The sequence below is a fragment of the Neopsephotus bourkii genome, unplaced genomic scaffold (genome assembly GCF_033783945.1).
Source record: "Neopsephotus bourkii isolate Nb327-2 ecotype Australia unplaced genomic scaffold, CSIRO-AGI_Nbou_v1 NB_1287, whole genome shotgun sequence".
NCBI lineage: Eukaryota > Metazoa > Chordata > Aves > Psittaciformes > Psittacidae > Neopsephotus > Neopsephotus bourkii.
Window position 1 is genome coordinate 3,573,564 of NW_026901771.1, and position 26,136 is coordinate 3,599,699.

The following is a 26,136-nucleotide window of genomic DNA, read 5'->3' on the forward strand; positions in this document are numbered from 1 at the left end:
GGTCTGATAAATATTTTAATGTATTTTGCTGAATTTTATGTGGTTCTGGTCTTGTTTCCTCACCAGGTCAGGTATGAAATGCAAATACCTGGCTGATTCCAGCCCTTCACCTAAGTGTATAATAGTAGTCTCCTCCTAAGAAGTTCTGTGGATGGTATCTATGTGTCCCTTCTTGTTTCGTTTTTCTCCATGTAATTAATCTCCAGTGTTACCCCATCCTCTTAATCAGATCCATCTGGCATATTTCTGTACTTTTACACTTTTTTCACTTACTGGAAGTCAGAGGGTTTAGAATAGCAAGAAAAAGAAACAGACTGATTAATCCCAATGGATCAACCAGAAGGGGCTATCACTTAAATCACTTCTTGCACTATTTCATTTAAAATCTTCTGGAAATTGTGAATTTACAACACATCCTGAAGTATATTGAAATAGAAGAAAAGAAGCTAAAAAGGAAAGTAAGAGCAAAGTAGCTTTCATAAGAAAATGCCAATGTTAGGACTAGCTTTTAGAAGCATTTTTCCATGGGAGTCTGCCTCCACTAAGCTGATGGGAAAGGTATAATTGCATTTGAAGGCCAAGAGTTAGTTTCCATTAGCGCTTTATCCTAAGGCAGTAGCACAGACAGGTGTCACCAGCAAGCAATTTTTGCATGTCTCACCGAAATACATGAGCTATTGTGATGCATGTCCCGAAATAGACCATTTTCAAATCTTAAGTGATAGAGGACCAAAGCTTAATTTTCAATAGTGACAACTCCAGCAGAAAAAAGCCAGAGGAAATCCAGCTGCTAACTCCTGTATTTCTTAGCTCATCTCAGCACAGATCCCTCCAGACCAAAGCTCTTCAGGGCAAAGATGCTTAGCACTGGCTATTGCACAGTTTCATATGCAGCGTGGTGCAAAGAAGTAACAACGGAGTCAGACTTGGGTTTTCCAGACTCTATTGCTGGTGGGTAAAGGAAGTAAAATGAGGCTATTATTTATGCTAACGATACAGAACTATTGTTAAATATGCTTGTGACTTCTTTTTGCTATTCAGTGAAGCTTTTAAATTCAAAGTAGTGGAGGAAAACTGCTATGTACAACACAATGAAAGGGTGGGGAGTGAAGTTGCTAGGCAACTGGCTCACATCCTTTAAGAATCTGCCTCAAAATCAAATGTATGCCTCTGATTTTTAACACAATGCTTTTAATGAATGTGTGCTGGCTCAATCAGTATTAATTACTTGGTTCTGTAGTTTGTCTGCCAGTGACAAACCATTGAACCAACCTCCTTTGACAATATAGCTTCCTACCCATTTCATTCAAGACACTGTATCCTTACTCCAGTCATCAGTTTGACCATAGGATGGGAAATGTTCTTTTAGGAGAAGTGGGGGACAGTGCGAGTCAGGCTTCCTCATTTTAACAGTGAGTGAACTTTAGGTTTATGACGCTACAGAAAACTTTCTCATGAGATTCAGAATCATAGAAAAGACCTAGGTTGGAAAGGACCCTTGGAGATCATCTAGTCCATTCCCTGTTCCAAGCAAGCTAAAGAGTTCTTCAAGTTTTCAGATTTTATTCTTTAAAACTTCTTTTAAGCTCTGTTAAATTTAAACTCTTTTTAAAATATAAACTGTTTTTAAACTAGAAAACCTAAAAAGTTCTTAAAAATTGCTAAGAAACCAAAAGCCACTGCATTCAGGAGAGAGCCGTAAGTTAGTATCTTTGATTTTCTAAAAACCGTAAGAATGTAGGCATTGGATTTGAGAGCAGAAGGTGTTCTGTATTTCTCAGGAACCCATACAATAACACAGGCATTTAGTTCCAGAGATTTGTTCATAAAGGCTTGGTGTGGTGGTATAATACAGAGCAAAACAATTCCAGCACAGCCATTAGTGTTAAGTGAATGACAACCTCAAAGCAAAAGTATTATCTCAATAACCTCAGAACACTGCAAGTGTAAGAAAAAGGAGGACAGCTGTCCTCCCGATGCTGGGTTGGATTCAATATGAAGGAAACAGTGGTAGAGACAAGCTGTCTCTATGAAGGCAGTTCAGAATGCCTTGAATGACAGTCTGGAAGGGCACCAGTAGATACCTGTAGTAAACAAAATTGGTTTAGTCTGCCATGTGAGTAAAAATCCGAAGATAAGATAACGTACATGCCTTTTAATATCTACCTTGATCAACTCTCAACTGATTATACAGTTAGAAGCTTTGAAGCCTAAGGAAGTCTTACTCTGCTTTGCATATAGATGAGACCACTCTAGGTTAGGACTGTGTCAAGCATCCTCCACCCATCTGTGGGCTACTCTTCCTAGGAGCTGCCATAAGGTACAAGATGGAAACAGAGATATTTTGTATGTCTTCTTGGAGCTACTGTCTCAGGCTCTGCAGGCTTCAGAAAGGAGGTATCTTTTTGGTTTAGTCTTTGTTATTGTTGTTATGTGGGAAAAACAGAGAAAGCCAGTAACTTCTTTGAGTTAGACAGTTGCACTAAGATGGAAAGACTGGCTGAGCGTACAGCCAGCTACAGCATACCTGTTCTTAATAAGTGCATCTCTTTCCCATCAAATTTGCAGCAGAATTCAGAGTACCATTTTAATCCAAGAAATCCCTTCCTGAAGAAAAATCACAGGGCCCCAAAACCACAATCTTTTACAGCACCAATACATTACTGGTGTGCCAAGCCTGAAACCACATAGAACACACACCACTGAATGCCTTCTGTCTCCTTCCGCTATCAGCACCTTTGCCTGTGGAGTCTCTTTGACTTTTGTATAGTAGCATTTGCATGCTACCATGACTGGGAAAACCTTCCTGGAATACAGTCAAAGTTGAAGGCAGTTGTACATTACAGGTTCATCTGTACTACATTCTTAGTGTCTTAGTGGAAAGACTGTGACAGTAGAGACAACGTGCTAGTACCTGCTGTAATGTGATGAACAGCTTCTCTTCAGCTGAAATACCTGTAACAGAAATGTGTCAGTAGGTAAAGCTCGACCAGCCAGTCAAAAATAGCAGCACCACAGTGGTGTTCTGGCAGTATTCCAGAATGAAGTTTCTGTGCCCTTGCACTGAAAGTGTCTCCATAGGCTTGCAAGTTCTTTAGCTGGTGGGGAAAACAATTTAGACTATAATGATGCAGTGTGGTGACACCTAGAAATTTAAATTCCTATAAAGTCCTATAACTTTTAACCTGAGAACAGCAAAGAGGCTGCTTTTATTTTTCTGATTGTTTGGCAATGGTCAGGGAAGTTTGATTTCATCACAGCATCACAGAGTCTTTGACACAACTGAAGTGATGCTTACTTGTCTGCAGTGTCCTTCTGGGTGGGATGACATATTTTTTCACCACAATGATCCACTGATTATTTTCAGGGAGGAACAACTACATTATGTAATTACTTGTCCTTTAGGGCACTAGCACATAGGTCTCCATCCCAGCCATCTCTTTCCAATTTAATTTGTACTCTGGTTCCTATAGGAAGATAAGATGCTAATGTGAGCCACATAGCTCTAGTGCATTGATTACAGAGCCTGTTCATCAAACACAGGATCTGCTGTCTGCTCGTTCTCTGAACAGTCTGGCCACATGAAGGTCTTGGCCAAAAACAGTTTTAGTCACAACAGATGCTACTATGTGAGAGATAATGATACTCTAGTCCAGCATTTCACCCAGCTGTCTTGGAAGACTTGTTTTTCATATACCTATTTTGCTAACACCCACCAACAGTATCAATATATACAAAAAGGACAGGAGTGGAAAATTAGATGGTATACCTTAAAAGTTCAGAACTCATGGCTCAAGTCATATTACCAATAAAGCAAATATTAGCTCTTGTGTCAATTTTGCATTATATTGTACCTTGCATAGAATCCATTGTAAATGGAAGTGACTATTTTTTTTCCCTCAAGGCAAAGCACATCATATGTTGTGAGTTATGATTTTGTATGCTGTGTCAAGTATACTTCCAGTATTTTCAGAGAACCTGGGAAATGAATCTGATGACAATGGATGATACTTGCTCTGTTTGCATAGGTTCCTTTTAAAGATGGATCAGGTGGAATCCCACACACAGACAGAGTAATTATGCCTTTTCTTTGAGATGACTGAACCTGCCTGGAGAAAAGAAGCTGAAGGAGATGGCTGTATGAAAGCCACAGTGAGGAGCTGAAAGGCTCCAGGTCAAGCATCGAGAAACCAGGAAGTAGGCCTTAGAAGCAATGGAAATAACCTTTCAAGAAATCAGAGGATGATTTCCTGGTAAAACCCAGGCATAGTAGAAATTCTACACTGCTCATTTTTATTTTTCTTTAGGTAATAGACCAGATCAAATACCCGTGACCTGTCGGCAACTTTTATATCAGTGACCACATGATAGGTGCTTCTAGCAAGGCGAGGTTGTGTTCCACCAGAATAAGAGGTCCCAGATGTTAATAACAGCTGATGATGGCTGATTTCTGTTTCCATCACTTCTGCTCACATAGGCCTGGTCATGAGGAAATAGCAGTGTGGGCCACACCGCCCTCAACCTGCAAGTGGTTCCAGCACAGCACTCCTATTTTATTAAACCTGGGTAGTTTACTTAATGAGACTTCCTGGTGTCTTACTCAGATAGTCTTACCTGGAATAAGTATCAAACAGATTTTTGCAGCATCCAAAGTTGGTGTGAAAAATAACCATCAGAAATGCTATTATGTGCATCTCTTTGCACAACTGTTGACAATGCATGTCCTTTAGATCTAACTCAAAGGGATGTCATCACCTCCAGATGATAGAATAGAATCTGGAACCTGGAGTAGAGTAGCAGTATATACCTCAGGCTGCTCTCAGCTTAAGTATCAGACATTAGGGATTGGCTCTTCCAAGTGAACAGGATCTGAGTAGGAAAAAGGGGCAAATGCTAGTGCACTAAGTGTTGTGACTCAAAGGGCAAAAAGACCACGTTCTGAGCCAAAGTGAAGATGCTGTACAACCATGACATTCATCACCATGGCTGCTCAGGCAATACAGTGGTGACAGTACTGTTGCCTAGCAGCTTCAGGAAGCTGATTCACCCTTTTATAGCTGTTGAATGAGAGTGGGCAAAATTCATTGAACTTCCTCATGTCAACACAAAAGCACCAGAAGTTAGCTGGAGCTATGAGATACGTCTACCTAGAGCATGGTCCTCCAAGAAGCGTAGTATTTGTACTATGCCTGGGATTTACTAGGAAAGTAAACTTTGGAAAAGTTGAGGAGATCAGGTGCCATGCACACTGAGAGACATGGTAGAAACTGAGAGCAACACTTTGAAGTACATGTGGAAGCAAGCAAGAGTATGGAATAAGCAGAAAAAAAGATTATGTCCTCCTCTCATAGGAGATTGAGAACAATGGCAGCCTTGAAAGGAGACTAACAAAATAATGTAGAAGCTTTAATAATACTATGATCCATGCAGGAATGTAATTTGGGGAAAGTGAGCTCCATAAACCAGCTACCAACTGAGAATTGAGCACTGCTGTATGTTTAATGTGTAGTAACACAGTCTGGGAATTAGTGGCAGCAGCAGAATTCATGTGATTTCTGAAATAACAGATATCCAACTTAAAAACAAAGTTACTATGAAAAAGGACTCTCTTACAAGCAAAGACAGCTGTAGAACTGGTGAAAGTATGCCTCCCAAGAAAACATACCAGCTAAAGAAGAATGAAGTGTGTTTAATTTACTACCTATCCAACAGCATAGAGGCAAAAAATCATATTGAGATGCTCAGTATGCAGCATCCTACAGTACAAATGGCTAGGATCTTAAGTAGCCACTTATGCTCAAGAAAGCATGACTGGATTATGCAAATACTATTCACATCCACAAAAAGGAAATTGGAAATAGTGGACAAAAGGAAAACTTCAAGATAGGCCAATAAGCTGGGGCTGAAATAATCATAACAGCTAAAGAAAAATACTGGATTCCCCATTATGTTATATCCTAGGCCTACATAAACAGACACAGAAAATCCATCGGGACAGAGATTACAGAATTCAAAGCATTAAATCAGGTAAAACTGGAAGGACCTTTTGTGCTTGGGCTGAAAATTCAAACTCAGAATGCTAATGAACAAACAGTGAAGAACTACCACATAAACACAGAAAGATTTAGGTGGGAAGAGACCTCTAGGTCTCTCCTCCAATCCCCTACTCACAGTACAGCTAACTTCAAAGCTGAGTTGGGTTGCTCAGGATCTTGTCTGTTAAAAGCAAAATGCAAGGGGATAACACGACTCCTCACCACCATCTGTTCAGATCATGCTTGAAGCAAAATACGAGAGAAATAACATGAACATGGGGATTGAGTGCACTCCCAACAAGTTTGCCAACAACATGAAGCTGTGTGGTGCGGTCAGCAAACCAGAGGGAAGGGATGGGATCCAGAGGGAGACTGACACGCTTGAGAGGTGGCCAATGCCAACCTCCTGAAGTTCCACAAGCCCAAGTGCAAGGTCCTGCAGATGGGTTGTGGCAATCCCAAGCACAAATACGGGCTGGGGGAGAATTGATTGAGAGCAGCCTGAAGAGAAGGACTTGGGGATGGTAGCTGATGAGAAGCAGAACATGAGCCAGCTTCAGTGTGTGTTTCAGCCCAGAAAGGCAACCGTGTGCTGGGCTGCATCAGAAGGAGCATGAGCAGCAGGTAAAGGGGGTGATTCTTCTCCTCTACTCTGCTGTCATGAGTACCTAGAGTACTGCATTCAGCTCTGGGGCCCCACCATCTTAGGATGTGGACCTGCTCATGTGAGTCCAGAGGAGGGCCACAAAAATGATCATAGAAGTGGAGCACCTCTCCTATGAAGACAGGCTGAGAGAACTGGGGTTGTTCAGCCTGGAGAAGAGAAGGCTCCAGGGAGGCCTTGGAGCAGCTTCCAGTACATAAACCGGGCCTACAGGAAATCAATAGAGAGACTTTTTACAAGGGCAGGTAGTGACAGGACAAGAGGTAAGGTGTTTAAACTGAAAGAAGGTAGATTTAGATTAGATAGAAGGAAGAAGCTCTTCCCTGTGAGGGTTCTGATGTGCTGGCACAGGGTGCCCAGCGAAGCTCTGGCTGCCCCATCCCTTTCAGTGTTCAAGGTCAGGTTGGATGGGGCTTGGAGAACCTGCTCTAGTGGAAGGTGCCCCTGCCCGTGGCAGGGGGATTGGATCTAGATGATCTTTAAAGGTCCCTTTGAACCCAAACCAGTCTGTGATTCTATGATTTAGAAGCTGCTAAGAAGCAATGCTACTCTGCCTGGTAACTGAATTTATTTATGGTAAGATTTGAGAAGTCCTTTTTGGTCAATTTCGGTGTTTTTAAATCAGTTCAAGCAGTTAGGCTGTTTGTGCAGCATGGGGAGCCTTGAAGAAATGTCACAGTAAGTAAATTCTGGACTCTTGACACCTTCCAAGTGATCATCATTGGCTTTCTAATGTACGTTAAATCCACCAGTAGTATTGTAATACACCTTCCCATGCCCAACTGTGTTGCTGTCTCAAAACTTCAAAGACAAATTTGAAGGGCTGATGAGAGGGTGAAGGTGGTAAGATAGATAAGAAAGTGACTGTAGGAACTACAGTCTGCCTTTTTAAGGGCTTAGTTTTCAATAGTAGCTTCAAGTGAATTCTAAACAGTTACTACAAAGCAAGATAGCACAGACCTTTTAGCAAACAAAATTCGACAGACGTTACTTAGAGTACAGACACTTTCACTTAAACACTACCTTTAAACTTAGGCAAGATGCCAGTTAACATACTTTAAGAGTCCAGAAAAAGTATCCATGCTGCCCAAAACTGACTGGTATACAGCATGGTGTTCTTAGGCTGAGCACGTGTTAGCAGAAGCACTGTCTATACTGGATACAGACCAAGTCTAACCATGAAACAATCACATATGACAATCCGTTGTCAGTGGCTGAAAGCAGAGAGGAGAAAACGAAAGGTATAATTCTGCCTCCACAGCATTATCCAACCTCTTCTGGGCTATGCTCAGAGACCTTGTCCATATAAAGTATGTAAATTCTTCCCAGCAGATTCCTCCCCTGTGTGATAGCCATATTGACACAAATCCAGCTAATATATGGGAGATCTCTGGCATCTGAGGTTAGGCACAAGTAGCAGTGCTACATGAAATACACTTTCCAGCTCTGTATGCAACACAGTTCTGAGGTTTCCAGTCTGTTAATAATCAAGCTAGTCAGGTACTCGGTATGAATCTTAGCTCTTTTGTGTCAGAAAATGCTCTGAATTAATCTCCGTTCTCTTTCGAACATATTTACTTCTTCAGTTTTGGAAGAATGGTTTCAGAAGCAGTTGTTCCAAGCTCTGATTCTAAGAGAATCACCCATTGTACCCTTTTTGCTTGTGGCAGTTTGTCAGCTTTCCACCTAACAGTGGTTGGGAAATGATGTCATTAGACAAATCCCTGCAAAAGAATTGCTCATCAGAAGTCAATGAATCCATTCTTCACCCTCTGCTAGTTTATCAGGCCTCAGTATTCTGATCTATTATTTTGGCTTGCTCTCAGGCCACGTTTTCCAGCATCCTCTACAATTCCCAGTTACAACTACTGTATTTTAAGTGTACGTATATTAAGCAGTAGGTGTAGCACAAAGCACAAGGGTATGCCAGCTCCTAGCACTGCATACCTCCTGTGCACAAATCACACATTCTGTAACAAAAGTTTTGTCTTCTTTCTATCAGATTATTTTTAGAATGCACTTTTCAGTGGTTTTTTCCAATCTCTTTGAGAGGCAGACTTCATCCTGAACATGCCTAGAGCATAGTATTGGGTTGAAATTACCACACAGACAGCTGATGAGGACAACAAAGAGAACAATAGGCAAAACATCTTCTCCATGTAGGTCTCACTAGGGCATCTGTTCTGAGTAGGGTATAATAATAACCAAAAGAGCTGTACTAATGAAACAAGTGCAGTTGTGCCAGTACAGGATAACCTCACTGTCTGGCTCTGGTTCACCCAGAAAGACTACCAGGAGGAGGCTGGGGTGAATTTAAACCAGCCACAGCACATTACAGAGGAAAGTTATGATAATGAGTTAGGAACAGGCTGAACCCATGTCTACTTCATAAGCAGCAAAGGTAAACTCTTTCTCCACAGGAGACCTTGGGACTTGCTAGAAAGATAAGAGCATGGGTGAGGAAATTAACTATGTATTAACTAACACACATCCTTCTAACTAAACTACTGCAGTGAAGTCCCTGAATTCCCTTTTCCTTCCACCACTCCCACAGTCCTTCTGCTACAAAGGAAACCATCTTCAATAACATAGGTTGTGATGCTAGCGGGACGGCTGAGCTTCATACAAAGTAGCTGTGCTTGTACAAAAATAGCTGAGAGCTCAGCTGTCTTCTGGGGTCCAATTGTGCAGTGGTTTCAGGAATAGATTTTGAAGCACTTCCATTGACTCAGTTTTACAGTCATGAAGCAAAAGGAAGTTCCTCTGTCATTATCAGCTGTGTAAAGTCCTAGAACCTTGCAGCCCACCCAGTAGTCCAGATTGCTGCCCCAAGAGTTAACAGCTATTTCTGTTATGTGTAACTGAATGTTTAACTGAATCATTCAGTTTAATACCTAAGGGGTGAAAAGACAGCATGACCTTAAACAGACAAAGATGCTAAATTCTTGAGAGACTTGGAGACAGAAATAATCTGCCGTGGCTATTTGCCTGGAAAAGGAGACATAAGATGCATTTGCAACATGTTAGAATGAAAAACTGGGTGATGATTTTTTTCCTTTTTCTCCATTAAGTTTTATTACTTCATGGAAACAATATATTTCAAGGACATATTTAATCATTGAGAGTTACTGGAAGTCAATAGGTATCAGTCCTTAAACAGCTGGCTAGCGGGTGATGCTGCAGAGGTGAAGGGGCTGCAAGGGAGAGAGGCTTAGAAAGCATACAGTGCACAGGAGAGGTTGGAGCTGCAGAAGCCCAGTTTTGGGAGACAATGACATTTCAACTCGGATTATGCTTTTCCACCAGTTAGTACTCCCAGTGTCTCCCCTTCCTTGAATGTGTGTACTCACCCCTACTTCTGGAGGGTCTGGAAGCCAGCCCAGTTCACCCTGCGCAGTGCTTGTGTCAAGTAGATCCACTGAAAACCAAAAGGAGGGGGGAAAATTCAATGACCCAACTTACACAGCCCATGGAATGACTTCATCCTCTTTTTGTCACAGAATACAAAGACTGCACTTCCTCTCTCAACCCCACATCTTTTGTGACCTTTAACCTTCAGAAAGCACAGCAAGAGGATGGGAATGATACGTGACAGTGCAGCGAGTCAGATTTTCCTCATATTTGAGTCCCCCTCCCCTTCCACTCTCATCTCACATATAAAAAATGCAACCCCGACAAATCCTTCTGCTTCCTAAAGCTACCTGAAAATGGGAACGGGAGGCTGCAGCCTATTGAAATGGGAGCCCAGCATTAGCACCTGAACACATCTTTCCTCCAAATAGGAAGGCAGCAGACAAAATGGATGAAGGGGCAAGCAATCAAATAAATTACCAACACAAAAGATCAATCAGTGTTGCCTAGAGGTACTATTCAGTACTTGAAACGCAGTGGGGAAATACAGAGGCAGTAAAGGGACTTCCCACTGTCACAGCGTCCAAACGACAGGAGAGGCATCAGTTGCACAAACTGCTGAGCCTTCTACCTCTGCTCCAGGCTATCTACCACGGGCTAGAAATCGTTTCACTCTTCCCCCTCCAACTGTTTTATCCATGATGGCTAGAGAATAATGGCTCCCAGCCATAGCATTGCCACCTCTTGCAGAATTGCTCTGTATGGCTCTGTTAAGCCTTGGCTCCTGGAGTCATGGGACAAAGGAGAAATTCAGTGGTATGTTCATTTTTATCCCTCAAAGGAATAAGAAAATGTGGTCAGAGTTTGTCCTGAAGTCCTGATCTGAAGAGAAGTTAAAAATCTATCATTTTGTAAGCAAACAGGGAGAAGAGAGAATAAGCCGCACTGCTGGATGTGCAGCTTTCTACCTGCCTTTGGGTCTGCCAGTGTTGCCAGGACAGACTATTAGCTTTGGTGCACCTATCGCATGGGAACATATGGAAACAGGAAAAATTCCTTGGATTCCCTTTTAGATGCCTGCAGGTGTATTCAGAGGGTTTATTTCTAAACATGGAATCATAGAATGGTTTGGGTTGGAAAGGATCTTAAGATCATCCAGTTCCAGCGCCCCTGCCATGGGCAGGGACACCTCACACTAAACCATCTCAGAAAATAATTTGGGGGTGAAAGGTAGGAGGGGGGCATTATTTAAATGGTATTTAAATAACCAGATTTCCTCCCCCTCATCTGACTGCTTTACAAATACTGCCTGCCAACTATAAGTAATAGTGTAAAGTGCAGACCAGCAAGAGTCCTGTGGAATGAGGAAGCAGGCTGTGGGCCCAGAATCAGAGATAAGAGGGATTGCGCTGCTGTTCTCACCTCTGAAACACTCTTTCATGATGGGGAGAAGGGAAAAGCAGGAATCCAGGTTTTGCAACTTCACAGCGTTCACAGCATGGTCATAGGGCAAAACCTTGCTAGCCACAGACTCCCTGTCCAGACAAGGCTCCTCACTCCCTTCTGCTCTCAGTTTGAGATACTATACTTGTGTTGTTGGCTCCCAGGGTGAGGTAGCCTGTCCTTCCAGAACCATCACCCAGATAATATCTATCCCACGCACTTCAGGCCTGAAGCAGTGATGTGGAGGTGAGAGGGGCTGCATGGCAAGTTCCAGCAGAACAAGGGAAAAGGAACTCTGAAGCGGTTGGGATAGGAACCTTGCAGAGCCCATCTGCCATGCTGCTGGGCTTCAGCTGCTCAGTGCCCAGTGGAGCGGGCAAAGTCCATTCTCAACAAGTACCTCTCGAAGCAAAACCCTCAACAGAGATCCTCCGAGGAAAGTAGGAATGTGTAAGCAAGACTAGAAGAGCACAGTGAGTACAAGTACTCAGGCAGTCAGAAGCTGCTAGCTTTTGGGTCCACAAACTCACTGCTAGGAATTCACGTGGCTGTCTGGCCACATGGGAGGAGGTCTCCCCAGGAAGAAGAAAGACTTCAGATAAAAGAGGATGCCGGGGAAATGAGCTGTTCCCAGATAGACACGTTAAGGAAGAGTGCATCACAGACACAGCCCAAATGAGATGGCTGAGATAGGGGAGAAGCTGGCAGGTGAAGTCCCTGTCTGTTACTGCCAACTACTGGTCACACACTTAGGGAAATCAGAACCTGCTTGGTGATACCTTGTGTTACTTCTCACCCGGTCTGGCCTTCTCCACAATGTCTGCTAGCTATGTCCATGTAGCCAGATCATCATTACAAATGTGCTTGTCAAGAATGTGCTTTAAAAGAGCACTTAGCACTCACAGAGTCTGAGAAGAGCCCATGGCTGAACTGCTAGTTATGACAAAGTCCTCTTGATCGAGAGCCTGGAGCAGCAAATGAGATTGGGATTGAAAAGTCCCAACGCCTCTCACTGTGCAAAACAGAGTAGAAGTGTCCGGCAGGAACTAACTGCAGGAGGGGGTAAGGAACAGAACAGGGATTTACTCCTTCTCTCTTCTCTATTAAAAATTTCCATTCCCCGGATGTTTCATAACCACTGTGCCAAGATGGAAGAAAAAAGATCACTACGTCCAATAGAGGGGACTGTATGGAACAGGGAAAGGAAGCAAGGGAGGTGGAAGAGCAAATTGTAAAGCCCAGCTCTGCCTTACAGCAGTGGGGTAGGTGAAGGAGGCTGTCTCACCTTCCAAGCCTCTGCAAAAATGACTGTCCTCTTGCTCACAAGGGTTAACTCCCAAAAAGGCTTCCCGAGGAAACTGTGGGGTGTTGGCGGCGGGAGGCGGGGGGAACTTTCTGAGTTTGTGTTTAAACTTGTTATCTGCAACACTTGTGTTTAAGGCAAACAGAGACAGAATTCTCTTGGATCACTGGATACGCAGAGGCATTTGTGCTTCGACTGGGAAGGGGGAGACACACCTGGACTCAGTTCACTGAGCCACCCTGATTCGGTCGGGGTTTGCTTCCTTTGCGCCTACCTGCCCTCCCTAGAGACCCCCGTCCCTCTGGTGTCCCCGAGGCCCCACACGTGTTGACCAGACCCTGTTCCCTGCCGCTTTGAGAGGTCCCCTTCCACCACTCCACCCAAGCCCAAGCCTCCAGGCAGAGCAACTGGTGGGTCCCACACTTACCTTCTTTCCCTGGCACCTCGGGAGGAAGGAGAGCCCAAAGGAGAAGGAGCCCAAGGGAGAGGTCGATCCCACCGCTCCAGGTTCTCAGCTCCATGCTGGCTGGAGAGGGGGCCTGGCTCCCAGCCCCTGCCTGCTCTGCCGGCTCAGGCCTCTGAGCCTTGGCTCCTGCTCGCAGCGCATGAACCTTTCCTGCAGCCTCCTGACTGGAGCGCACACATTGCACAACCTCCCTTGCCTGGCCCACAGTTATGATGAAAGATCAAGGCAAGTGGGTGGAGAAGCCGTACTGCCTTTACCTGTTTTAAAGGGGCTGGTCACAGACTTCCCATCTGGCAGGCAAATAAACCCACCTTAAAGGCAGCCACCTTTTCCTGGGAGCCTCCCTCCACCTTTGCTCCAGTCCCGTAAGAGGCTCCCGATTGCCACCTCCTGGGCAGCCCTCGCCACCGTCCCCGCTCACGCTCCTGCTTCCGCACCCGCTCTGCCGCCGGCTCCGGGCCGCTCTGCGGGGATGGAAGCAGCCCGGACACTGCGATGGGGACTGCTCGGTCCATTTCCCTGCGGTCATGTGGCTGATGCCGTCTTTGCAGCAGGTATTTAGGAGTCTGTACGCAGTGGAAGCGGCCATGGGTATGCCACAGAGCGATACCCAAGCTCTTTTATCTGGCAGCAGTACTGTTTTTCTTTCATTAAGTGCCTCAGCATCAATGAACAGTGCCTGCTTTTCAATAAGAAAAAAATCATGGGAGAGGAACTGAGCCAGGATTCTCTTTCTATGTAGGAAAGATTTTAGTTTCCTTCCCGAACTGCATAAATATGAAATAACTTGCTTTTTGTTGTATCTCTTCTGCCATTCATAAAGGATGTTACTCCCAGCCATACACAGTTTTTCCACCCCTCCCCATAAAATACAGATGACATTTTTCCTCCACTTGCTGTAAGGCTGCATTCCTCTTGTTCTCTTCCTCCTCCTCCCCAAGGAAGGCTAAAGAAAGGACTTTGTCAGGATGGCTATTGAAGCTAGGGGATCTCCACCCTTGGAGATGTTCCAGACTCACCAGGACACAGCCATGAGCAACTTGTCTACCTCTGGAGTCAGCCCTGCTGTGAGCAGGGGTTCTGAATACACACCTCCTGAGGTCCTTTACATCTCCAGTTTTGTGGTGAGTTCTGTGGTTCTCTAACCGTACATCTTTGGCTAACCCAAGAAGTTTGAACACAGGCAAGAGAAATTTGAGAACAAATGGTTAAAATACTAAAGTTTTACATTTTACATGGCACATGAACTAAAACACCAGTACAAATAATTCAAATGTTAATGTCATTTAAAGTAGTTATATAGAATCGTAGAATAGTTAGGGTTGGAAAGGACCTTAAGATCATCAAGTTCCAACCCCCCTGCCATGGGCAGGGACACCTCACACTAAACCATCTCACCCAAGGTTGTGTCCAACCTGGCTTTGAACACTGCCAGGGATGGAGCATTCACAACCTCCTTGGGCAACCCATTCCAGTGCCTCACCACCCTCACAGTAAAGAACTTCCTTATATCCAATCTAAACTTCTCCTGTTTAAGTTTTAACCCATTACCCCTTGTCCTATCACTACAGTCCCTAATGAAGAGCCCCTCCCCAGCATCCCTATAGGCCCCCTTCAGATACTGGCAGGCTGCTATGAGGTCTCCACGCAGCCTTCTCTTCTCCAGGCTGAACAGCCCCAACTTTCTCAGCCTGTCTTCATACAGGAGGTGCTCCAGTCCCCTGATCATCCTCGTGGCTTCCTCTGGACTTGTTCCAACAGTTCCATGTCCTTTTTATGTTGAGGACACCAGAACTGCACACAATACTCCAGCTGAGGTCTCACGAGCGCAGAGTAAAGGGGCAGGATCACCTCCTTTGACCTGCTGGTCACACTCCTTTTGATGCACCCCTTAGTTTTATTCCAGTTTCATCCTGTCCAAAGTGTTCTAGGCAGGAACAGCTTTATTGGAGAAGATGGCCTAGAAAAGAATTACTTTCTTTTTCTCCCCCCTTGTTAGTGTTGGCTGATGAGTATCAGAAATCAAGGTATTCCAGATGACGGTGGTCAGAAGTCACATGTACTTCGCTTGACTGGAGTTCATCTACTGTAGCTCCCAGTCAGGACATGTACAATGATAGCCAAACAGCAAGATCAAGATCTGCAGCAAATCTATAAACAAGTAAGCATAAAGAAGTAGAAACCCCAAATGCCTGGAATTTTATTATGTCCTCCTCTGCACTGAAATACTGATCCAAAGGCAAAAAGAGGGAGTCTACACAGACGGTGTACCAAATACAGTGGAGTACTACATATTAATTATTCGTACAACTCACTGAGTATTTCACTGACAGCATCATTTTGCTTGTGCATCATAAGATTGGATTTTGTCTTTGTAAATAAATAAATAAATAAAATCATAGACCCATAGAATCAACCAGGTTGGAAAAGACCTTTAAGCTCATCAAGTCCAACCGTTCCCCAGCACTGCCAAGGCCACCACTAACCCATGTCACTGAGGGCCTCGTCTACACAGTGTGTGAATGCTTCCAGGGATGATGACTCCAGCAGTGCCCTGGGCAGCCTGTTCCAATGCCTGAGCACCCTTTGGGGAAGGAATTGTTCCTCATCTCCATCTAAACCTCCCCTGGTGCAGCTTGAGGCCGTTTCCTCTTGTCCCATCCCTTGTTACTTGGGAGATCAATCCCACCTCACCACATCCTCCTATCAGGCAGTTGTAGGGAGCAATAAGGTTCCCCCTGAGCCTTCTCTTCTTCTGACTGAACCCCCCAGGTCCCTCAGCAGTTCCCCATCACACTTGTGCTCCAGGCTCTGCACCAGCTCCACTGCCCTTCTCTGGCCCTGCTCAAGCACCTCAATGTCTCTCTTGTAGTGAGGGGCCCAGAACTGAACATAGGATTCCAGGTGCAGCCTCACCAGTGCCTAGCAGAGGTGGGAAAAAAATCTCTATGATGAGATTTTATGATTCTGTGATTAACACCTCCATGCCACTGTTGTGGCTTCTCAGTGGGCTTCCCATCTCTTGCATGCTTTTTGATGCTAAGAAAATAACTGCAGTCTGTAGGGTTGAATCTCATCCTGTGTTTATAGTCCCTCTGAGTGTTTCTGAATCACAGGGCATATCTTTTTTTGATTCACTTTCTCAGTATCCTGTTTCATGTATCCCTAAGGTTAGGTATCTAGCTGGAAAACATCTCTACACAACACACCTGGGCTTTCCTCCTACAGATATGTGGGCCTGTGGTGAGGGAAGTGAGGGGGAAGGGTATGCACCAGGTCTTGCCTTGAGGTACTGTTGGGACAAAGGGCACTCCCAAGGCTGAGTTGGGACGTGCTTCTTTTGAACTGCAGTTCAGACAGATCTCTTTCGTGTGTTTCTTATAAATTGTTTATTGTGAATGTTGCTGCTCACATTTTAGAAAGAGCTGCAAGTTTCACTGTTGCGCTGTTAAATATCCGTCTAGGTTATGTATGAAACTGAACCTGGAAACAGTCTCTGCAGTTCCTTGCTTGACGTTACATCTGAAACTATGAAAGCATCCCTTTGGTGTTGATAACTTGAACCTCTGCATCCTGAACTGGCTTTCAGTAAGGTGTTAGAGCAACACAGATGTATAGGGCTCCCAGGGGCCCCAATCGCGTGTTGCAACAAGCCCTACTTCAGCCTAAAGGAGGAACTTGCCCTTGTTCTGTGGCATCTGATTCACTCCTTTTATCCACTCTCTTTGCAACTCTAAGAAGAATCCCTGACAGTTCTGCAGAACATAGGGGATGCTCTGTTTCAGTGTCTAATTCCCTGTAGAGAATATGTGCTCTCCCTCTCCCTCTTGTTCTTTCCTCCATAACCACAGTTTAATATTGTAGTGTTTTCTTTTTTTATCTTGGAAAGTTTTCTGGCTTTACTCCATCGGCAATTATCTTGTAATATTTCAAACAACTGACTTCAGACCTGCAGAAAATAGACTCCTACCATCTAGTGGTTTAAGCTGTTAAATTAGTTTCATACATTGACTTTTAACATTCAGAAACTCAGGCTATTTTAAACATCTCAAAGGAGCACAAGTGACTCCTCTTGATTATGAAATGGTCACCCCTAGCTTAGGGACTTTAGGACTTGACTGCACAAGTAGTCAAGCTGGTTATCTTTCTCCCCTGAGAAGAATAACAAGGGCAGGGGAATGAATTAAGCTGATAGAGACAGGGAGCAGATGTGGGGTTTCATGCCGAGTAGAAGCAAGGTACAGTCCCTCACTCTTCCTCACATATCTGGAGAGAAACACCCTTGGAGATGTGCAGGGTTTATGAAGACAGGCTGAGAAAGTTGAGGTTGTTCAGCCTGGAGAAGAGAAGGCTCCAGGGAGACCTTATAGCAGCTTCCAGTGCCCTAAGAGGCCTACAAGAAAGCTGGAGAGGACTTTGGACATGGGCCTGTAGGAACAGGACAAGGGGAATGGCTTTAAACTGAAAGAGGACAGATTACATATATATTAGGAAGGAAATCTTCCCAGTGAGGGTGCTGAGGCGCTGGCACAGGGTGCCCAGAGAAGCTGTGGCTGCCCCATCCCTGTCAGTGTTCAAGGCCAGGTTGGACAGGGCTTGGAGCAACCTGCTCTAGTGGAAGGTGTCCCTGCCTGTGGCAGGGGGCTGGAACTGGATGTGCTATAAAGGTCCTTTCCAACCCAAACCAGTCTGGGATTCTCTGACTCTGAAAGGCGGAAAGCACTGTAAACCCAGCCATATTCATGAAACTGCCCTAAGTGGTACAAGTCTGGTGACAAGAGTTAGTTACTTTCTAATAGATATGATAGCACGTTATACACTTATAAATCCAAAAAGTGCAATTTTACCGCTTACTTACCACTCCTCTCTGAGAGCACATTCTTCCTGAGCATGTATTTATCTATCTTGGTGGCATTAAGTTTTCACTGTTTTATTACTTGACCTCAGGAAGAAAAATAGGGGAAAAAATACTAGTATTCAACTTCTCCTTGAGCATTACCAACGCTCAATGTACAATCAACATCAAATTTGACCCAGAGAAATCAGGTTTCTAGTAGAGATGCGTATGACTTCTTCAAGTACGTTGTGGGAAAAAATGATATTATTTTAGTAACTGAATCCAGCTCAAACTGGAGCAGTAGTAGTCTCTGCACGATAGATACCTACCCCTCTGTCATTTGGAGTTAGTTCATATTTTGTAGCTGTTCTTTCCCATGTTTGGATTAATGATGCTTAAACATGAAAATACCATCACTGAAGACAATCAGCATTAACACCACGCAGCCAGCAGCCATATCACTAGTTGCTTTGACAGTGTGAGTTTAAATTTCTTTTCTCTACACTGAGCTGGATGTGTGAATTAATGAAGCTTTTAATTTCAGGGGAGTTTAATAGGAATTTTGAAGCTTTTATGTCTGTTTCAAGTCCACAGATATTTTTATGCTCCTCTTCTTGACAGTTGTCTCCACAATCTAAACACAATAAAATTGCCCATATTTTTTGCTGTTGTGGCTGAATTTTGGTGTTGCAGCATTGCTGTCCTGTGCAGAAAGGGAACAGTTGCTACTGGTCGCTGTAGTAACAACCTGTGTTCATCCGGAGTGGTTTCAATGTTGACATCAAGAGAAGATATTTGAAAGAGACACCTTGCTGTCTTGCAGGTGGAAAGAGGGCATTGACTGTGGTAGCATTTTCCCAACTCACCATCAAGTCTATTTCCAGTTCAGCTACCCATTTGATTTTTGAAACTTGAACTCTTCATTAAATCAAACATGAAAACAAAAATGAATGCCGAGAGCAGCCACCATAAAACAGGGCACAGATTTTAGGAGACCTGATTTTCAGCAGTGACTAGGCTAGAAGCCATATGCAGCTGAGCCATCTGGTCTTCCCTCAGCTTTACATGCCAATTTGTAGAACCAGACTGTCTCATATCTTTGCATTTATGCAGGTAAGGCTAAAGGTACACACTGGATGGGTATTGACATTCCATTCTCCCTTTTTCACGGACTTTGGAAGACAACTGGCCACAGAGGATCTTCAGAGCTAGGAGCTTTAGGTCACAGGTACAATGCTGGCATTATAGCACCTTCAGTCAGCTTTTTGACGTGGAGGTGATTGAAGGACAGAGTAAAACTGACTCTGAAACCCACAAGCTGGCATGGAGCTTCACCTCATGCCTCAACTCCACTTTGGTCTCCAGGTTATTTCTTGTCCTATGTTCCTGGTTGCTTCCATTAAAAGGGACTTTAAGGCCTGCACAGCAACCCAGTTGGAAAATAAAAGCTTTTAGAGGTTAGGATTTTTTTTATTCTGGAGGGGAAGGGCTGAATATTTAACATATTTGCTCCCCATTAGCCTGTTTATAGGGGTGTGGACTTTTTTTGTATCATATAAATCCTATCAGATTGTATATGCTGGGTAGGGAATTTCATATAATGGCACAAAGCAATCTCAGGAAGGACTCGTCTCTTCTTCTGTAAATCTTCTCTCTATAAATACCCTATAGCATTCCAGTTTTTGTCATAGTAAAGTCAATATGACTATTGCCCTTGGCATGTTGAATTATAAACATGAGGAAAACACAGACCTTCTCTCACTAAAGCAAATCCCCATCTTTGACAGCTTTTCACCTGCATGATAATAAAGGTTAATCCTTTCCCCACATCTGTTTTCACTGGGTACAATTCCATTGCTGTAAATTGCTGTATTCATTTCACCCTGATGCTTTCCTTCTGCTTCAGATCAAAGGACAAAATAAGCTACTTGTGTAAATACAGGTTTATCTGCAGGTTTTCTGAGATTCTGAAGAATCAAGAAGAAGGGAGGCTGGTGGATAGACTGTGATAATATGACAGGGAAGTCAGTACACTGAAACTTCTTCCATGCTCTTAAAATTGGACTTCTGGCAGAATTTCCACTTTCCTAATCCATAACAGAAACACATTCCCTTAGTAAACTTTTTGTATTTAGACTCCTAGAAAAGTAAGGAAACATATTCAATACTAGTGCATTTAAGTCTTTTAGGAGACTGATTATTTATAGGAACAATTTTTAGGAAATCTCTTACCTGGATTGCCAGCAAAACATGACAGTGTGCTAAAAAAGGAGCTCTCACTGGTTTCTTTACACTAAAAAAGGAGATTTAACTGGTGCTCTACCATTATCAGTGGTACTAGTAGGTAGCACTCAAGATACCACCTTGAAGTATCTCCTTGAGTGAAGGTACCTCTTTGAATGGTATGTGCCATTCAAGATAGTGGATTTTGAGTACTCTGAATGTTATGCAGTGTCTCTGCCATCACCCTCCAAATTCTCCTTAGTTTTTATGTGATCTTACAGCCTTACTGGTGCTAAACCCCCAAGAAAAGCACTGATCTGTGTTCTCATCCAGTGCCTTGTTCAGGGCAGCCTTAACAAAATTAATTGCAAGGATAAGTACTTGTTTTTTATAGCTGTATAAACCATGAAGGGATTCTTAGAGATGTTTTGGCTAGTTTCATTGGAAAACTTCATAAAACCTCTGTTTGCCAGTGTCAGGCCTCTACAATTTGGAGGTGTAAGCATTCTTGTGAGAAAGGACAGGACTGTTTTATGGAATGCAGGTGCCCAGCTGTACTCATATACTGGGTGGTCTTGAAACCCTACCCAACCCAAACAGTTGTGATGGATGCCCTATCCATCTTTGGCTGGTGATGGAATCTATGCTTGCCTAATTCTGCGCTGCCTGACTGGATCCTGCTGTTCCCTGTGAAGTTCTGAAAAGGATGCTGAGGAGGGACTCTTCATTAGTGATTGTAGTGATAGGACAAGGGGTAACAGGTTAAAACCTAAACAGGAGAAGTGTAGGTTAGATATAAGGAAGAAGTTCTTTACTGTGAGGGCGGTGAGTCACTGGAATGGGTTGCCCAGGGAAGCTGTGAATGCTCCATCCCTGGCAGTGTTCAAGGCCAGGCTGGACAGAGCCTTGGGTGCCATGGTTTAGTGTGAGTTGTCCCTGCCCATGGCAGGGGGGTTGGAATTTGATGATCTTAAGGTCCTTTCCAACCCTAACTATTCTGTGATTCCATGATTATCTTTAATATTTTTTTCTGTGCTCATGCATCGGGGATGTTTCTGTCTTACGTCACTTGAGCACAATCCCAGTTCTGGGTCAATAGCACTGAAATAGCCCGCTTGTAAAGGTGGATGGTGGGTGTGTGGAAGAGGGACCTCAGGCAGCTCCAGGCAATTGAAAGATAACATTCAAAAAGAAAGGGGTTCTGATGTCTCCTACACATTGTTGCTGCTCTTGCCTCATAAACTTCCCTCTTCCCACTCTCATCCCTGAGTTCTCTTTACAGATCTATACAGCAAAGCCCTGCACTCAACACAGCTGGGCATAAGAGAGGGGCCAAGGATGCTGTGAATACGTGTGGGAATACTGGTGAGGATAGTGAGATGCTCTGGGATATCTCCTCACTCCATTCATCTGCAACGACACTGGGTGGAGACGGTGTCTTTGCAGAACGCCTTCACTGCTTGTTGTGCTTCCCACATGTATCTCAGAGCTAAAGAGCTGGGAGCCTAGCCCGGCTGCTGCTTCCGTCATGTCATCCCTCCCAAAGGCATCATCCATATTCTTACAGTGCGGAGAGACCTCCTGAGGTGCAGTTGTTCAGAAGGAGCATCTCTAGTTAAGGACACAGCCCTGCTATCTTCTCACAGCTAGCAGCAGACAGTTATATCTCTGGTACCCCATGCCTACAGCAGCTACAGAAACACGAGGGCCTCTATCAAGGTTCTGACACTATTATACACCTCAGTGTTTTCTGTCCTTTATTGCCATTTATGATTTGAGCTTATCAATACCTCCTAGTGGCAGGTTAGACACCTCTGATGTAGGATCCTACTAATCTCAGAAAGGCCTCTACTTGAGCCCAATGCTTTCAGCAGGATTAACTTCAAGGCTTGGTGGACTTGACAGGATTTGGAATTGATGCTTCCGTTTTTTCCTGTGGTCATTACAGTTACTTAATAGAATTTGATTCAAAGTACTTCTCTAATGTACTTCTGAACTACTTCTGTGTTTGTAAGGAGTGTGCTTTTCCCCTTCTCATTTTTGGAAGAACTGGCAGGTGATTAAAATGTTCACTACAACTTTGATAATGTTAAATAATGAAGCTAAACCTTTGCTTACAGCAGTAATTAGGTATTCATTGACATGAGAGTCAGTAGTCTGTGTTAATGTTTTAGGCTGACTAGACTGTCAACTTGAAGACAGCTTTTAATGTGAGTTTTCAGTTCCACTTTTCTCTCTTGTCTGATGGCTCCAAGTTAACTTCTTTAGCTACAGTGCCCATTTTTTACATTATTCAAATCCACTTACCATAATTTTTAATGATTGTATCCCAGAGAAAGCAAATATCACTCTGCTCTCTCAGCCTGCCAAGGGAAAGAGCTGAGGGCATCTGGGGTGATGAAATTCCTTTGGATTAGAGAGAGAAACAGAAGCAAGCCTTTTAATTTATTTTACTTTTCCCCGGCAATTTGATATGTAAGAGGTGGGTTCTGAATCATAGGATCTAAAGAGACATAGAGGAGGGAAAGTATTGAATAAAATAATGAAGTTTCTTCTTACCCCCCCGTCCCTGTCCAAAACTGGTCTTCCATAATTTGTCTGAGTCATCCTGTTCTGCCTACATGTAGGAAACACACAAAATGACACTACATTGTACCTTTCGTGCTCTTGTGTCTGCTGCATCCAGCATGTGCTGTAACTCTAACTGGTTTTGTTAAAGAAATGACAATAACAGTGACAGTGGTATTATTAATCTTACAACAATGGATTTCAGCACTTCTCAGGCATCCTCGTTTATATGATACAGTCATTCCTGGTAAAAGTCACCTGATAAGACCAGTTTCTTCGCCTTTATGTTGCCATAGGAAAAATTCAAACCTAAAGCATTTCCTTGTAAAACGAAAGATTGCTTCTTGCAAAACCGGCATAGGAAAGTCTTATTTTTGTCAAAATGATGACACTTTCATTTTCATTATCTAGAATAACTCAAAGTAAGATGATTTTACATGAATGATCCAGTGATGGGATGCTGGAGTGCAGTCTTCTGCTACATTTGGAGAAGACCACTGCTTAATTTCCTTTTCTTTCTAGGTATGGGCTTTCTTGCTCCAACCTTCCCATAATCACCTTTAGATTTCTTGTTCTGATGAACTTACCAGTCTAAACTCTTTTATTTACTTCCTAGTTTCCAGTTTCTACTTTCATCTTGACAGAAATACAATGAAAGCAATGCAGCAGCTTTAAATAATTTCATGTTGATCTTTTGTGCTGAGATGACCATGATTGTAAGCATGTCTGTGATCACAGAAGTGAGACCACAAATGGATCAAAGCTCTTCATCCTCAAAAGTCATTGCAGCATTTCCTTTTAGGTAAAGTGCTATGTTAGAGACCTTTATTTGTTTGTTAGGTCTGGGTGGTTATTTTTAGCAGAGGTGTCTTTTTATCATTCATGTGTTGATGTGTATTGAATTCTGCCTGGATATTTGCTGTAGGATCTGGTCCTAACATGGTTATGGGGCCATTTTCCAACAAGCACGTCTGCTGTACTAAAATTTACCACATACATATATAACAGCTCTGATAGAATCAGAGTTCAGCTGAGCTATCTTCTTCCTCCTGAACATTTTCCTGAGGACCCTCTTGATTTCCTTGTTCCTCAGGCTATAAATGAGGGGATACAGTAATGGAGTAATGGTGGTGTAGACCAGTGACACCATCTTGTCTCGAGCTGGTGAGTAACTGGACTTAGGACGAACATACATGAAGGTCGCACATCCATAGTGCAGCAAGGTGATGGCCAAGTGCGTCATGCAAGTGGAAAAGGCCTTGCCCCTTCCCATGGAGGAGGTGATGTGTAACAAAGCAGAAGCAATGCAAACATACGAGGTCAGGATAAGGAGGAAGGGGAACAGCAGAAGGAGCACGCAGGCAGCCAGCAAGGGCAGCTCAGGGGAATAACCCTGTGTACAGGTGAGGTGCAGCACAGCAGGGACATCGCAGAAGAAGTGGTTGATGCGATGAGGCCGACAGAAAGGTAAGTGGAAAACAGCCACTGTCAACCCCAGGGCTATAGCAAAGCTTCCCAGACAGCATGCCACAGCCAGCCTGAGGCAGAACCCCTCACTCATCAAAGCCATGTAGTGAAGTGGCTGGCAGATGGCAACGTACCGGTCGTACGACATGGCTACCAGGAGGAAGCATTCAGCCCCACCAAGTGCCACAAAAAGGTGCATTTGTGCAGCACAGCCTATGAAAGAAATGGTGCTGCCATCCACCACTATCAGGCCGAGGAGTGCCTTTGGGATAATGACTAAAGTATAGCAGAGCTCGATGGCAGAGAGCAGACAGAGGAAGGAAAGCATGGGAGGACGGGAAGTTTGCCTAACCACTGCCATGAAGATCATCAGATTCCCTGCCAGTGTGACCAAATGGACAACGAGAAAGATAAGGAAGAGGAGGACTCGCAGACAGAGCAACTCAGAGAAGCCGAGCAGGAGGAACTCCATGGTTGCATCAGTGCTCTTATTGTCCCTCTCCGTGCAGCCTTCACATGGCATCTAAAGGGAGAGAAACAGAAGGGAGACACTTGAATTTGACCCAATGCCTGACAATCAATTCCACATAGGAAATAATGCTCACTGTGTGGGGAGGAAGGTGATTTCATTTAAAACCAAAACTGATTTCACTCAGCCTCCTTTAACACACTCTCAGACCCACATTCTCACAGCCACCAAGGTTCTTGTGCCCAAATGATCTGCCTAGGATTCTTCGCCATGACATTGATGACAAGGAATGTCATCTGTTGTGCCTTCATCACATCTTCTGAGTTGTTCTTAGGTTGGTGATCACGTGCAGGTTTTGAACATGCATTATGTGCCCGTTAGGAGTTGACACTGATTAGGCACTCCATCCTGTCCTGCTTTTGAGAGTCATAATTGGATGCTCCTTCCTAATCTGAGTGTCGAAAGAAGCTGTAGATGGATGTGTGGATGTGTTAGGATCTTGATGACCATCAACGCTTAGGCCTTGCAGACATTCTGCTACGGCTTTTCTGGTGCTTCTACTCCTTGGCAGACCTGCTTGTTCTCTACTCACACCAATACTGCAATTCTGCCTGTCTGTGACAGAGATGTACAGGGACAACCAGACAGTGAGCTGGAGTTTCTGCTCTACAATCTGACTCCAATTAATGGGAATTCATGGTGTTCACTGCCTGCCTTCTCCCTTCCCTACAATGGACCTGCCTCAAGGTTCATTTGGAAACAGGCTTTCAAATGGAAGGGGTCAGTGGTTAGACATGAGGATTCTAAAATTAGAGCTGGCAATTTGATTGCTTACATCTTTATGCCTGTCTCAGCCCTGTGGCATCAGAGTTAAAGTAAACAAACTTCCAAAGTCAAAACAAAGATGTCCATGGTAATGTGCTCTGTAATAAAGAAAATACAAAGCTAATAGCTTGGACTTAGATAGAATGAAGTCTTGCTTATCACAGGAAGAATGAAAAGTTCCTAGGAATGTGAAGTGATGCAAAGCTGTTTAAGTTGTGAAAATCTAGAAAAGACAAGGATGTAGAGAACCTTATAATAATAAATTACATGAGCCTTATAATAATAAATTACATAGACTGGTCACAGGTGAACAGTGCTTATTGCTCATGTGTTCATCATTAATGTAATATTTACTATAAGGAATAATTCCAACTCTTTCTACACTTTCTGTAAAACAGGAATAAAAGCAGAAATACCTTGAAGACTTCTGCTCATATGAAAAAAAATCCAGCAATATTTAAGTATGAAAGAAGCTGGAAAATCAC

General features: G+C 43.7%; 2 protein-coding genes across 2 annotated transcripts in view; both read right to left on the reverse strand.

Moving 5' to 3' along the window:
• The window catches only part of EPHA1 (EPH receptor A1), a 32,397-nt gene extending 18,576 nt beyond the window's left edge, over positions 1–13,821 (reverse strand). Inside the window, exons 1-2 of the mRNA XM_061365443.1 lie at positions 13,224–13,821; positions 10,050–10,117 (exon numbers count right to left, since the gene is read on the reverse strand). Coding sequence (XP_061221427.1) covers positions 10,050–10,117; positions 13,224–13,317 — 162 coding nt within the window. The 5' untranslated portion in view covers positions 13,318–13,821. The remainder of the gene's footprint in view (positions 1–10,049; positions 10,118–13,223) is intronic.
• Positions 13,822–23,869: 10,048 nt separating this feature from the next.
• LOC133218742 (olfactory receptor 10AC1) lies at positions 23,870–25,393 on the reverse strand. The gene has a single exon (XM_061365488.1). It carries the CDS (start codon positions 24,878–24,880, stop codon positions 23,870–23,872), a length of 1,011 nt encoding a protein of 336 aa, XP_061221472.1. The 5' UTR covers positions 24,881–25,393.
• Between the last annotated feature and the right edge of the window lie 743 nt (positions 25,394–26,136).